Source organism: Nanorana parkeri, unplaced genomic scaffold (assembly GCF_000935625.1).
Source record: "Nanorana parkeri isolate BGI_ZX_2015 unplaced genomic scaffold, ASM93562v1 scaffold1098, whole genome shotgun sequence".
Classification (NCBI taxonomy): domain Eukaryota; kingdom Metazoa; phylum Chordata; class Amphibia; order Anura; family Dicroglossidae; genus Nanorana; species Nanorana parkeri.
Genome location: NW_017307366.1, coordinates 511651 through 527544, shown reverse-complemented (window position 1 = coordinate 527544; position 15894 = coordinate 511651). Strand labels below are relative to the sequence as shown.

Below are 15894 nucleotides of genomic sequence, written 5' to 3'. Positions count from 1 at the left end.
TTATATAAAAAAAAAACTACAAGGATTGCAACAAAAAATGTAAAAGAGCATTTAGGGCCACAAAAATAGAATGCGAGGAGCAGATAGCAGCAGAAAGCAAACAAAACCCCAAGAAATTCTTTAAATATATGAATAGTAAAAGGGTACGGACAGAACATGTAGGCCCAATATACGGACAAAAAGGGGAGGTTAGCTAACAGTGACAGGGAGAATGCGAATGCATTCAATCAATTATTTTCTTCTGTTTTAATAGATGAGATGAACATGGGTAGCGACCAGGGCAACAGCTGCAGCAGCAATAATAGAATTTTACCGTATCTCAGTGGGTGTCAGAGCAGAGTGGTGCAGAGGCTAGAAAGATTAAATGTAAACAAATCTCCAGGACTGGATGGGTTACATCCGAAGGTACTAAAGGAACTTAGCCAGGTAATAGGCAGACCACTGCACATAATCTTTATGGATACACTAATGACTGGGATGGTACCAGATGATTGGAGGAGAGCAAATGTAATGCCAATGTACAAAAGGGGGAAAACTGAGTTCACCGGGGAACTATAGACCAGTCAGTTTAATGTCACTGGTGTGCAAAATATTCTAAGGCATGATAAGGGACTACATGCAGGAATTTGCAAAGAAAACTGGTATTTAAAAGTAGAAACCAACATGGCTTCATGAAGGACCATTCGTGTCAGACAAATCTATTAACATTTTATGAGGAAGTCAGCATTATTTTGGAGAGCGGAATACCAGTAGAAGTGGCGCATCTGGACTTTGCTAAAACGTTCGATACAGTGTCCCACAAACGTTTGATTCACAAAGTCAGGTCTGTCGGCTGGGAGAAAATTGTATGTACATGGGTGGAAAACTGGCTGCAAGAACTGACCCAGAGTGTATTAATAAACGGTCATCCTCTAATTGCAAACCATGATTTTTTCCCCAAAGGGGGATCCCACCATTATTACAAAGTATACAACAAAATGCGATAAAAGTGTATTTATTTTTAAATAAATCTAAAATGCACACATATCAAAAAACAGAGAAACATATAACACATATAAGACTGCATTCGGCTAATTGTAGAAAAAGTACATATACAATGTGTATATATTTTGAGTATTCAGTACACCCCTGAGTACCTTAATGCTTGAAATGTATTGGCATTATGTTCAATTTCTAGAAAATAAGCGTATATCTAGAAAATAGGAGTCGGAGAAGGATATCAGTCCCATAAATTGACATACACGTGTATGAAAAAGAAGAAAAAAGGTCAAAAAAGGTTCATTTGGTTATAAAGGATATTTGTTGCACTCTCAGATATGTTTTCCACTTCTTGATGAAGATCAAGAGACCAGGGTGGTGTTATCACTGACACAACGAAGCACCGCTGGGGACGCAATAGGTTCAAGAGAAAATAAAGTCTCTGCCTTTTTTATCCGTTTGCAGATGTTACTGGCCTTCACTGAACTGTTGCTCTGGTTCGTATGGTGTCCGTGTCTGGAGCAAAAGGAGATCCTCTTAACAGGGTCTGATGATTTGTTCAGCTCACAAATGGTCCAAAAATAGTATATATCAGCGATTGAGTGCTGTTAGGGGAGTAGATTTCTCCAACTGTAGAGTTCTCCAATGTGGTGTATCCATGAGGATAAGGCAACACCGGGGCGACCTCAGCCGAAGCAGTCAGACAGGAACACCTAGCCTACGCCTATGACGCGTTTCACCCCCCACCGGGGCTTCGTCAGAAGGGCGTTGTTTGGCTGGTGTTCTAATTACCTTCTTTAAATACTGCAAGCAATCTCCTAAAACTTTGCGTTCCTGTGTGTGTCCCCACAGGGCGCATTCATTTAACCGGAAATATATTCAGTATCATATATAATAGTAAAAATAGCGAGAAAGTGTTATTTCTTTAAACAGCTATTCTTTAAGAAAGAATCAGGCTTTCATGCAGTCGTACAAATATATATTTGGAACAAATAAAGTGATGTAATTATCGGAATTCAAGGTGATATAGAGAATATTGTAGAGAATAAAGGAAAATAAGTTATATTTCTTTATAGATTGATGTTTATCATGAACACTTGACATTTAGTGTCCAGGGTGCTTTTCATTTTTGTGTATTAAAACATATTTATACAACTTTATCCCTAAATCATCTATATCACCTTGATTGGTATGTTTTATACTTCACAATACACATCAAGTAATAACAACATAATAGCCCCAACATGAATGTATAAACGTGTACATGTAAAACAGTATTTTTGCTGGAAAAGGTCTCAAATCACAGAAAGCAACTGAAATTAAGCCCTCGTTGACACCTGAACGTTTTGTAGCGCGTTCTACGCTCGACGAACGCTCTACAAAACGCTCAAAATTATAAATCCCATTGTATTAAATGGTCTCGTTCCCACCTTGGCGTATTTCCCCCCGTCCCTAACACGCTACAAAACGGCCCACGCCTGAAAAGGTACATGTACTACTTCGGGCCGTTTTGTTGCGCGTTTCCATTGGGATACAGCCAAGTAGCCTTCGGAAACGCGCGACGATCGCGCAACTTTTTTACCGCGCGACAGACGCGCATATGCAATACGCCTTGGTGTAAACGAGACCTTATAATCTCTGATCCTACCTGAATGAAGCTGCAAAACTTGCACTTCTGGCATTGATATGTGCCTCGGTATTTGCCGCACGATAGTTTTCTGTTACTTTTGTACTCACTAGTGGTCAATTTGTCTTTTAAGGAGGAACCCCTTCGGTAAATAACCGCTGGTTTCTTCTGTAGAGATTTTGAGATTCTAGAATCCTTCAAAAGGCAATGCCAGTGTTTGGTTATTATGTCCCTGACTGCCTGGTGCTGATTATTATATGTTAGGATCAATCTTAATTGGTCATCCTGTTATTTTTTACCCATTTCGATTTATAATTGATTTTTGTTCTATCTGCTGGCCTCCAAAAGTGAATTCCCAGCAGTGCCTTTTCTATGTAACTCAGTGTATAGTTTGCCTGTTGTACTCTTTCAGAACGTCCAGAAAGGGTAATTCTGATTCGTTCATCTCTATAGTGAATTTTAAATTTAGATAAAATTCAGAACGTCTACAAAGTCTTTCAGGAGCCTTTTTTCCCCGGTCCAAAGGATCAAAATATCATCTATGTACCTATGCCAAGATAAAATGTGCATAGGTACATACACAAGTCATCCCTGGACCAAATATCTTCTTCCCATACCCCCAGGTACAGGTTAGCATAGGAAGGGGCACACCTAGTTCCCATGGCTGTCCCCTGTACCTGGAGGTAGAAGCTATCATCAAAAGAGAAAGTGTTATGAGTCAAAATAAAATTCAATAATTGAATCAAAAAAGCATTGTGGTTCTGTTCTGACGTACCCAAAGAGGCCAGGACTTTCTTTATTGTATCTATCCCCTTAGAATGTGGTATTGAGGAGTATTGTGCTTCAACATCCAGTCCTACCAAAAGAGTTCCTTCAGGGACCTCTAGGTCTTTTATTAGGGAGATTAAATGAGGGGTATCCCTTACATAGGACGTTAATGCCTCTACATGTGGACGCAAGAAATGATCAACATATATACTTGCATTCTCGGTTAGGCTAGATATTATTGGGCATCCTGGTGGTTTTTGTATGTTTTTATGGACTTTTGGTAGGGCATATATAACTTGTGTTCTCGGATATAGTATTCTCAGGAAATTACTGGTGTTTTTATCTATAATATTATTCTCTAGGTCGTTTTCTATGATTTTAAACAGTTCTTGTTGATGGTCTCTTAGGGTAACTTCCCTGATTGGTTGACACCATTCTCGGTTATCAAGAATCTTTATTACCATATCTATATAGGATGCATTGGTCATTATGACCACATTTCCCCCCTTGTCAACTGGTTTCAAAATAATCTCTTTATTTTGTTGGAGATCCATTAATGCCTTTCTTTGATTCTGTGTTAAATTATCCTTTTTAACCTTACGGGATAAATTATCCATGATGTCGTCACTTACTCGTTTTACAAAGTTCCAAATATTTATGTTTTGTGACAGTGGGGGAAATGTGGTTGATTTAGGTTTGAAATGGGGGACTCTGGGTGGAATAGATTCCTCCCTAAGGTCTTCCTCTTCATCCTCTGATATATGTCCCTCTGCCCACAAGTTTCGCAATGCTAAGTAGTCTTTCCTTGAAAAATCCTTCCAATCTTTTAAAATTCCCCCCAATGGTTGATTATTTTTATCATGAATTTGTTTTAACAATAACTTTCTAGCAAAAAGATGGATGCCTTTAATAATATAAAATTTGTCCGGAGATGTTTCAGGGCAAAAGGTCAAGCCTTTGGTAATATCCTAGTTGATCCTCAGAGAAAACAAAAGGAGTTCATCCTCTAATTGGGCAAATGTCAGGAGTGGGTGCCCCAGGGGTTGGTCCTGGGACCAATCCTGTTTATCAACGACAGAGAGATAGGGATAGATAGTTTGATTTCCATTTTTGCTGATGATACTAAACTGTGTAGGGCAGTAAATTCCAAACAGGAGATTTGTGCACAAATGCAAGGTAATGCACATGGGTGCAAAGAACAAGTGTGCAAACTCCTATCTGGGGGAAGGGGGCTACATTAGGGAAGACTGACATGGAGAAAGACCCGGGGGTGCTCCTAGATCACAGATTTGGCAATAGCATGCAATGCCAAGCTGTGGTCAACAAAGCAAACAGGATACTGTCCTGCATTAAAAGAGGGATTATAGCAAGGGATAAAACGATAATACTACCACTGTGTACCAATGCATAAATCACCAGTTCAGCCTCATCGAGTATGCGATACAATATACAATATTGGTTACCAACTCTCAGGAAGGATGTCCTCAAGCTTGAGAGAGTTCAAAGAAAGGCTACAAAATGAATTAAAGAGATAGAAGGCCTGAGTTATGAAGACCACCTCCAATAATTAAACTTATTCACCTTAAAAAAAGAGGCGCTTAAGATGAGACCTTATTGCAGTCTTCAAAATTATCAATGGGGACCACAATATTCGAAACAGGTTGTTTTCACCAAGAACAGTAATGAGAACATGCGGACACAACAAGAGGTTAGAAGAGAGATGATTCTAAGAACGTGCAAGGGTTTTTTTTACTGTGTGAGTAGTAAAAACTTGAAATGCCCTTTCACAGGTAGTGGTATCTGCTGATAACAACATAGATAAGTTCAAGAAACTTCTGGATGAGTTCCTTCATTCACTAAATATACCAGGATATGGGAAGTGTTAACTACACAGATATATACAGAAACACATATACAGATACACATACACACATAGGTTGAACTGGATGGACCTTGGTCTTTATTCAACCTCATCTACTATGTTACTATGTAAGGGAATGCAGACTTTTGGACAGGGGGTCATTTCATTTTTTTAATTGTTGCCATGTTTTGTTTATGATTGTGCCATTCTCTTATGATCTGCAGTTGAATATGAATCTGATAAGAAATGTGTTTTGCCTGCTTACTCAAGTTTCTCTAAATATGGTACATATATTACCAATTCTCCAAGGGTATGCACATTTTTTTGTAAATTATTTATTTAGAAAAAGTTGCATACAGAACAACAATAAGTGGTGTCATAAAGGCACACCAGCACACAAAAAGCTGTCATCAGGAACAGACTCAAATAAACACAAATGGCATCGATCAGCCAATTAGAACAGTAAGAACACTCTTCCCAATGTATTTGTTATCACCAACTTAAAAATAGGAAAGTAACCAGGTACAACTTCATCACCGTTTATAAAAACCAGAATTGAACAAAGAAAAATAAGCCAGAGAGAGACACGAGGAGACAGTAAAGGAGAGGAAAAAGAGCGCAACGAAGTAAGAAAGGAAGCTAAGGTAAAGAGAGATAACTGAAAATGGGTCAGAACAGAGAAGAGAAGGAGCAGATCACCTCCCCACCCCAGGTCCCACTTCAGGGCCACTAAGAAGGGAGGCAAATTCATCTGTAAATGTAAAAGTGGTCCAGTAGAACCACATCTTGTGCTGTTTCTCCTCTCCATGATATAGGGTGGCAGTAAGATCTTCCATGGTATGAATTTCTGCAATTTTAGAAAACCACAGTGGCAAAAAAGGCAGTGTTTCCTGTCTCCACAAAAGGGGTATACATGTCCAGACTGCAATAATTAGGTGAATCAACAGCGATCTCTCATAACGTTTCCACTGGAACGGGGAAAGATGTAAAAGATAGGCCGCACGGTTGTCGCCCAGGTCTATCCCCGTTAAGTTGGATATGTAGTGTCGGACTTGTTCCCAAAAGGGACCTTGTATAGGGCATTGCCAAAAAATATGGAAGGGAACCCTCTCGACCGTGACATCGCCAACATAAAGATGATATTTGCGACCACAAAGTAGGGGTTCTATACCAGCGCATCAAGATCTTATAACCAGACTCCTGGACTCTGCCATAGATGGAGGATCTGTGGGAGAAATACAAATGAAAGAGGTGCAAAAAGGTCAGGAGGGGCGGAGAGAAGACGGTAGATATAAGATAGGGCATGTCTGAATGGGCCTTGTTCCATACAGAGCAGCTCAAAGGGAGTGAGGGAAGAAGAGGTATACATTTTCTTGCGCAGATATTGTACAAAGTGGGATAGTTGCAAAAGTTTCCATCTGGGAAAGGAAGGGGAAGATAGTTACATAGTTGCATAGTATTTGAGGTTGAATAAAGACATTAGTCCATCAAGTCCAAACTATAGGATCTCATTCTTAGGAGTACATGTACCCCTGTATATTACGGTCCCTTAGGAAATCGTCCAAAAGTTTCTTGATCAATTCCACACTCTTTGCTGAAATCAATGCCTGTGGCAGTGAGTTCCAGACCCTAACCGCTCTGACTGTGAAGAACCCCCTTCGCCCCTTGTGCTGGAATTTTTTTCTCCACCAATTTTAGGTGGTGGCCTCTAGTTTTTGTAATGGAGTTAATTTTAAATAGTTTGTCGCTAATGTTGCTTTCACATTTGAACATCTTGTACATGGAAATCATATCCTCCCTTAATCTCCTCACCTCCAATGTGAAGATGTTTACATTTATTAGCCTTGTCTCATAGCTCTGGTCCTCCATACCCCTAATTAGTTTGGTTGCCCTCCGCTGGACTTTTTCCAGCTCAAGGACATCTTTTCTTAGTGTAACGCGCCTAGGCTATCTGTCAGGATCTCAACTGCGGAGTCTGTTGACATTAATGAAGTACAACTTCCTCAATTGCGGATTTGTGGTTTAGTGGCTATTCAGGCTGAACCCCAGGCATCACTCTCAATCTTAGGCGGAGAGTTTGGGGTTACTAGCATCATACGCCACAAAGGAGAAATAATAATAAACCAACTAAAGGTTAGAGCCTGCTCCTGAGATGAGTGGCAGGAGTAGGGTTAATCTTGATCCAGATTTGTATGGGCTGTTAATTGATGACCTTGTTGGGGTGTAACAAGTAGCTCCAGGCTATGAACATGAACAGTGTAGGCATGAACTCAGAGGCAACACAACCTGATGATGCTACAGTCCTTAACCTTTACAGCACTTTAGATAGTATCCACACAGGCAGTCCAGAGTGACATAGAAATCCCCATACCATGGGGTTACTTGCGTTTTAGAAGCTGCAGTTCCGGTGTCCAGCAATGGGGGAGCCGTGGGGTTCAATTGGGGAGTCCTCGTGGTCCCAGCAGTCCTCGGTAAGTGCCTCAGTTGGTTTGGAAGCAACAGGGTGCGCACTCCATTAGTGGAACACCCTGGGTAGTTACTTCCTTGTTTAAATACCCATGTGGATGAGTGGGTGGAGAACAGCACAGCGTCGCGGCAATTGCGTTCCAGGCTGGAGCGCAAGCCGGAAGTGACGTCATCGTATCGGAGGCGCCGCGTTCCAGGGTGGAACGCGAACCCCCCACAGCACGAACCGCCGAGACCTTACATTTTATTGGGCCTATCTGCTCCTTTCTCACCTTTTTACTGTTAATATATTGGTAGAATTTTTTGGGGTTCTTTTTACTATCTATGGCGATATGCTTTGCGCACTCAATTTTAGCTGCGCGGATTACTAGTTTGCATTTTTTGTTATATTCTTTGTAGTTAAGGAACGCCACTGCCGTCCCCTCCGTCTTATATTTGATAAATGCCGCTCTCTTGTCCTTGATGTGTTGTTTTACAGTTTTATTAAGCCATATAGGTTTAGTCTTAGATCTTTTGCTTTTGCTCCCTAAAGGTATACACTTTGAAGTAGCAGTATGTAGTTTTCCCATTTTATTTCCCCCAGTAGGTTGCGCAGCTTATCAAAGTTGCCCCTTCTGAAATGTAGGGTTCTTGTATGTCCAGCCCACTTCCCTTTTCTGTATTCAATATTAAAAGTAATCACATTGTGATCACTATTACCCAGTGACTCCCCAATTACAATATCCTCGATTAACTCTGCATCATTACTGATAATTAGATCTAAGATGGCATTTTTTCTGGTCGGAGTCTCCACCATCTGGTACATGAAATTGTCTCAAGATAAAGATAAAAGATCTAATAAGGAAGGCCCAAAGGGGAAATAAAGTCTCCAAATCTGAATTTCCCCTTGTCTCTGAGCGTGACAGTTTGCCTATCTATTACTCCAGGGGGGAACTCGGGATTGCCAAAGATTGGGGTCATCTCAGAGACCTTGCCCCCACAAAATGGAAGAGAAACTGGCCAGTTTCAGTGTAGGGCCTATCAAAAGGTGGGTTCCAAGCAGTCAAAATCAGGGAGTTGGTAGTCAAGTAGGCCTGTGAGATTAGCTTGTGAGGCTTCCTGTTCTACAGAGATCCAAACTTTAGAGTCGCCATGGCAACCCCAGTCCAAATCTCTAGTGAGGTGGACAGCTTTGAGGTAATTGGCCGGGTTGGGGAGACCTATGCCCCCATGTGACCGGATAGGAGAGGAGACGAAAGTCCAACCAAGGTTTCTTGTCCGCCCAAACAAATTTGGCAAAGGACCTACGAAGATTCAACAGAAACGTAGAGGGGATACTGTATGTATGGGCAAAGGGTATGCAAACTTTTGAGCACAACTGTATACATAGATATGTTAATCGCATCAGAGAATGCGGTAAACAGTGAGACTGTGTAACCAAGACCCACTGGAGTAAACAAACAGGTATTTTTTAGCAAAATGTCCTACTACAGCATAGGTCCACATTAGCATATACAGCAAGACAGTATTACTAGCACTCTGTAGTTGGTATAACAGTTTCAATATTTACATGCAACCATATATCATGGTAAAAGTTCCATGTGGTTGACACGCACACTTCAGCAGTCCTCCAAGTCCTAGTGTAATATCAGTGGCTGTAGCAATAACAGGACTGCCCACAGCTACAAATGTCCCTTCAATATCCACAGGGTTAGGCATCCTGGATTCTGGTCCCTTCTAATCTCCAGGGCAAGCTAGTTGTTCCTTCTTGGGGTTCTGGCCATTCAATTCTTGCAGTAGTTCTTCTGTCCTCTGCTCATAGTAACAGCATTCCTCCTTCCAGAACATGTGTTCTTCTCCTCATTTAGGGCACCTCCTAAATGTATTGGCTTGAACCCGCCCCCTTCATGAATAATAAAGTCTCCAGATGCTTCCTTCCTGGCAACTTCCCAGGTATAATGTTCCTTCACCTTCTATAAGGACAGAGAAGAATCTGCCTGGTTACATCAGAGAATGCCGTACACAGTGAGATTACAAGAACCGGTTTACAACAGAGAGTATGTCATGTCCCTGAAAATGGAAAACAGTTTGCAGCTAAATGACAAAGTACACAAGGGTCTGGAAAGCACTACTACTTGCCCTGGACAATGCTCTGCGACAAACTAACACAGGATGTAAAAGTCTGAAAAGTGCCAAAAACAGAGCCCAGTGGTCACATTCCAGGAGGTCTTCGCTCCATTCATGGGCTTACTAAATAGTAAGTCAGAGACTGAATCCTACTAGAGGCTTTGTCATAGTTAGGGACAGTACACAAAGGTCTGGAAAGTGCCACAAGCAGAGTCCAGTGCCCAAAGGGCACATTCCAGGCTAGCCCTGCAACCCTCTGTCCAGCTGGGAGTTTTCAACCTCCTAGAAAACTAGCAAAAGGCATTGACAGCTGGAGGCGGTGTTACGTTTTTTTGTTTTTTTTGTTTGCCAGTATTCAAAACTGCTCAAGGCAGAAGTATAACCAAAATGTCCAATAATAACTATATTCCTATGTCCCTCAATGAACAATGAAGAAAAGTATCTTCTTTCTCACACTTACCGTCTTATGTTTCCAAACATTTGTGCATGTCCTAAAAATCGTCCAAAGTCTATGTGGAACATATGGCCACTGGTCTTCAGCATGATGTTATCATTGTGTCGATCGCATATGCCAAGCACATAGGTGGCAACACAGCATCCTGCACTGGAGTAAATGAAGTTCTCCACTGCCTGAGTAAGAAACAATTACTGTAAATACTGCTGGAAGTCTAATCTCATCTAACTGTATCTAAAACTTACAGTATAATTTATTCAAACTTTTTAGCACATCCAACAGCATATGATAGTTTGAAAAGTTCATGTCTTAAAGACACTGCAGTTAAACATAAAAATGTAATATTTTGATGGTACCTCTTTACATTGTGTCTCCAATTTTAAACCCAAATTGATCATGTGCACCAGCCTACATCATTTAAAATGGTAGCAAGAAACAGATTCAAATAAAATCTGTTCAGGAGCCTGCAGGTAGGCAGGAGTGAGTTGCAACTTTTTCAGCTTCGCCCACCAACAGAATTCCCCTTCACCAGAGTATGCAAAATTAATATCTATATTTTATATTTTTAATATTTACAGTTTATCTGAAGGGGCCACAGACAATGCATTTAAACCTCTAAATAAACTAAATGTTAAATGTCTAGCAGTGTCATTTTCACAAGGATAATAAAGAAAGTATAGGATTTCACAGCAACTATTATTTCAGAAAATCATGGAAAAACTTCATGTCTTTCTATGATTTTTTGAAATAGTAGTTGCTGTGAAATCCTATACTTTATACTATATAATCCTTGTGAAAATGACATTGCAAGACATTTAAAGTTTAGTTTATTCAGAGATTTAAATGGTCTGAAATTAAAGCAGAAACCCAGGATAAGCAAATACTGGCATGTGTATCTTGCATATTGGTGTGGTTTGTGTATTTCTTCCAGATCTGTGCAGTAATCAAGTATAACACTTTGCCTCAGTGCAAGAGCTTCCTGTTATAAAGACTGGCCACTGCTCCTCTCTCTTCTTGTGCCGGATGACTGGTCTTGTATCCACCTCCCACCTTGTAGTTTTCTGTAGGCAGCCTGTAGTGGGTGGGTCTGCCGGTTCCCTCACACAGGCTAGGTTTGTATTTCCATTTGGTGCACACAAAGTGCATTTATATCACTGCTTACTCCTTGCATCGAGAACACACACATATATTATATATACTGTATATATTATACACACACATATGCAGAGATATCACCTATTACCTTCTCATATTCATCCTCTGTGGGGTTGTGTTTTTGCAACCAATCAGCTAGTGGACGGTCTTTAAAGGAACCAGTAACTCCATGTTCCACCTGGATCTTTCTCAGAGTCTCTGCAGATGGGATCATCTCTACCATCCCTAAAATAACAGGTATCAGAAAAAGTGATCATACACATAACAATGGGATTGTACAATATTCTTTAGATCTACCAACAACACGGAGTGCGGGCTTGAAGCCGGCGGTGAACCGGAAGACAGGACGGACAGTGCTTTGACAGATGGGCTTATGAGCCCCTACTGAGAGAAGTCTATATACACTTGAATACATCTATCTTTGTGAGTAAACTATTTATAAACGTTTTTAAGACTAAAGCGTGAATACGCTTCGATCGGGCGCTCTTGTGTTTTGTTTCTTGTGCATGTTAAACATACCTGGAGTCAGGGAGCTGCCCTCCACTAGTGGAAGCAGCATGGTGGAAAGAAAGCTGTATGTTGAACTGCACATAAAGTAGCTGATATTTGTAAAACAACTACGTAGTACTGAGACATTAATGAATGACTGTTAAATGCTGAGAATCAGCAAATACCGGCATTACAAAGCCTGATATAACTCGTCACGTACAGTGTACGTGGCCAGTCATATAGGCACAAAGTGACAGGACGTACACTGTACGTCTCCCGTCACGAAGGGGTTAAGGGCCTGCCTGATTGGATACAGATTGAATGGATTGTTTACATATGTCGTAATCTCACATTATATTTTATTAAATCAAAAGAAGATGGAACAGAGATTGTACAAATGCACTGTAACATGTGGTCATCTTTAGTATCAACCAAGTCAACAGAATAGGGTTTTTTTTCTCCTCTGGATCAACAGTGGGTAATTGGGGGCATAGCGTTCTGTTTAGGCTTATCTTCTTTTCTTTTTTTTCCTATCTCTGTAGGTTGAACTTGATGGACATGTGTCTTTTTTCAACCTGAGTAACTATGTAAGAATATACAGTACTGTGCAAGAGTTTTAGGCAGGTGTGAAAAAATGCCATAAAGGAGAATGCTTTCAGTAATAAAAGTGTTTGGGCTAGTACAATAAAGCCTGCTATTTTTGACACTTCACAGTTAAAATGTCACACTAAACTAAATTTTTATGTAAGGCATGCAATTTTTCTTTCTGAATTTATTAGTGTGCTAAATTTATTACGTATATACAGTACTGTGCAAAAGTTTTAGGCAGATGTGCTGTAATGCTGTAAAGTAAGAATGCTTTCAGAAATTAAAGTGTTCATAGTTTATTTTTATCAATTAACAAAATGGAAAGTAAATTCACCGAAGAGAAATGCAAATGAAATCAATGTGACCACCCTTTGCCTTCAAAACAACATGAATTCTTCTAGGTACACTTGCACATAGTTTTTGAAGGAACTTGGCAGGTAGGTTGTTCCAAACATCTTGGAGAACAAACCACAGATCGTCTGTGGATGTAGACTGCCTTAAATCCTTCTGTGTCCTCATGTAATCCCAGATGTAATTTTCTGCACTCCAGTTCCTATGTTTTCTTGCATAGTTGAGTCAGTTAGCCTTGTTTCCATGTCGGAGGTATGGCTTTTTGGCAGCAAAGCTGCAGAAAAATGGCAGCTTGAAATTTTTGGCTGTAGCAGGAGGCAGTTTGTTCCCGATAGGCTGGAGAGCGGTACGATGAGTGTCTGCAGCAAAAGGGAAACATGTTGGAGGTTCCTTGCAAGTCTGGGGCTGCATTTCTGCCAATGGAGATGGATATTTGGTCAGGATCAGTGGTGTCCTCAATGTTGAGAAATACAAGCAGATACGTATTTGTCAAACCAAGGGAGGCATGTGATTGGCCCCAAATGTATTCTGCAGCAGGACAATGACCCCAAACATACAGCCAATATCATTAAGCACTAAAAGAACAGGGCGTCCTGGAAGCGATGGTTTGGACCGCACAGAGCCCTGATCTCAACATCAAGTCTGTGTGTTATTACGTGAGACAGAAGGATTTGAGGCAGCCTACATCCACAGAAGATCTGTGGTTAGTTTTCCAAGATGTTTGGAACAACCTACCTGCCAACTCCCTTTAAAAACTGTGTGCAGGTGTACCTAGAAGAATTGATGCTGTTTTCAATTCAGAAAGACAAATTGCATGCCTTACATTTAGTTTAGTGTATCATTTTAACTGTGAGGTGTCAAAAATAGCATGCTTTATTGTACTAGGCCAAACATTTTTTTGATTAGGATGACAAAGGTTTATTTTTTTGCTTACTATGCTCCTATTAAGGAGCCTTCCTCTCTGTTCGAGGGTGGCAAGCTGGACAGGAAGAAAGCAGAACTCTGCTCTTTCCTGGTTTTCCTCCCATCTATCTCAGCACACCTTCACTATCACAACTTCACTTCCTCCTCTCCCTCAGTAGGGGTCCCCAGAGCTCTGTCCTTGGACCCCTTCTATTCTGTAACTACACATTCTTCCTTGGTCAGCTGATAACCTAACATGGCTTCCAATACCATCTCTGTGCCGATGACACTCAAATCCATCTCTCTACTCTTCAGTTCACCCCCTCATTCTCATCATGCATCACTAATTTACTAACTGACATGTCAGTGTGGATGTTGCAGCACTTCCTTAAACTCAATCTTTCAAAAACCTGAGCTCATAACATTTACCCCTCCCCTCATACACCCTGACATCTCTATTGAGATCAATAACACAATAAAAAGTCCCTCAACACATGCACGGGCACTAGGTGTAATCATAGACTCTGACGTCTCTTTCAGGCCCCACATCCAATCACTGAGCAAATCTTCCCGCCCTAATTGTCGTAACATTTCCAAACTTCATCCCTTCTTAAAAAATGAAACCACAATGCTGCTAATTCACTCTTTCGTAATCTCTCACCTCAACTACTGCAACTCCCTTCTCGTTGGCCTACCTCAAAACAGGCTATCCCTACTTCAGTGTATCATAAATGCTGCTGCTAGACTCATCCACCTCACCAACCACTCAGTGGCTGCCACCCCTTTTTGCCAATCCCTCCACTGGATATGACTACCAACAGCACAACGCATAAAATTCTAAAAACATACAAAGCCATTCACAACTCAGCCCTCGACTACATATCCAACCTCATTTCAAGTTATCACCCAAACGGTCCTCTCCGCTCCTACCAAGACCTCCTGCTGTCTAGCTCCCTCATGATCTCTTCTCATACTCTCCTCCAGGACTCCTTAGCCTCTTCCATCCTCTGGAACTCCCTACCACAACCTATCCGGCTCTCTCAAAATCTGTCTGCCTTTAGGTGATACCTGAAAACTCACCTCTTCAGGGAAGCCTATTCCACCTCCTCTTAAAAACTGTACATCTACTCCTTCAATCAGCTCATTCCTCACAGTTATTACCTTCTGTATCACTTGCCCCTCCTTGTAGATTGTAAGCTATGACAAGCAGGGCCCTTCTAATCCTTTTGTATGGTATTGTATTGTAATTGTACTGTCTCCCCATATTTTGTAAAGCACTGCGTTAACTGTTGACATTAAATAAATCCTCCATGGGAACACAGACAGACAAAAATCTGACAAAGATCCTAACCCTTCCTCATGCTACCCAAGACTACTTGCTGGTGCATGATATTCAGAATGCTATAAGTCATCCTAGATATATATCAGGAGCAGTACTGTTACCCCCCACCAAGGACAATATCTGTGTATTGTTTGCATGTTCACACTATGCCTGCCTGGGTTTCCACAGTTTTTTTCTTCCAGCTGCCCAACTCAATATTGGCACCTTGCACCTATGTATCTAGTTTAGGGACCGACGTGGATGGTTCATAGTATCCGCACACATATACATACACACATATGTATACATATATATATACTGTGTATATATATATATATATAGCGGCAGGTAAAATCGCCTGGGTGTATCCAGGATGGCATATACAGTATGTGTGTCCCAGGTTCAGGTTGTATACAGATTTTTTCCACTAGAGAGAGTGCTGGGAGGGCTTGAATTGGCCCAGCTGAAGCAAGCTAGCTCATTAGCCCTCTATAGGAACTCCCAGACTGCTCAGAGATTTGCTCCACCCTGGAACCAGTTTTGTGCCTGAGTAGAATGGGAAGCTTTCTACTTACCTGTGTGGTGAAAAAGAAAGACCAAACTCTAAGCGGTGAGACACAGCCTGTGTGGCAGTTTGTTCAATAGGGAGATAGGTGCTAGGGGCAGCACAAGTTGTTAGTGAGGGAAAACAGTGTGTGTAGTAACTAGTAAGTTGCAAAAAGGCAAGGGTTTATTTTCATGTTTTTGTTTGTTTTGCTCGTTGTTGCTTCTAAATAGTATAGATAAACTGAATGATGTGAAACCTCGCGCCACTACTCTAATCAAGT

The 15894-nt window shown here is 41.0% G+C and overlaps 1 protein-coding gene across 1 annotated transcript in view; it reads right to left on the bottom strand.

Annotated features, from left to right (window-relative positions):
• PIK3C2B (phosphatidylinositol-4-phosphate 3-kinase catalytic subunit type 2 beta) overlaps positions 1-15894 on the bottom strand; it is a 311550-nt gene that overhangs the window by 53757 nt on the left and 241899 nt on the right. Inside the window, 2 exon segments of the mRNA XM_018567816.1 lie at positions 10267-10436; positions 11504-11640. Coding sequence (XP_018423318.1) covers positions 10267-10436; positions 11504-11640 — 307 coding nt within the window.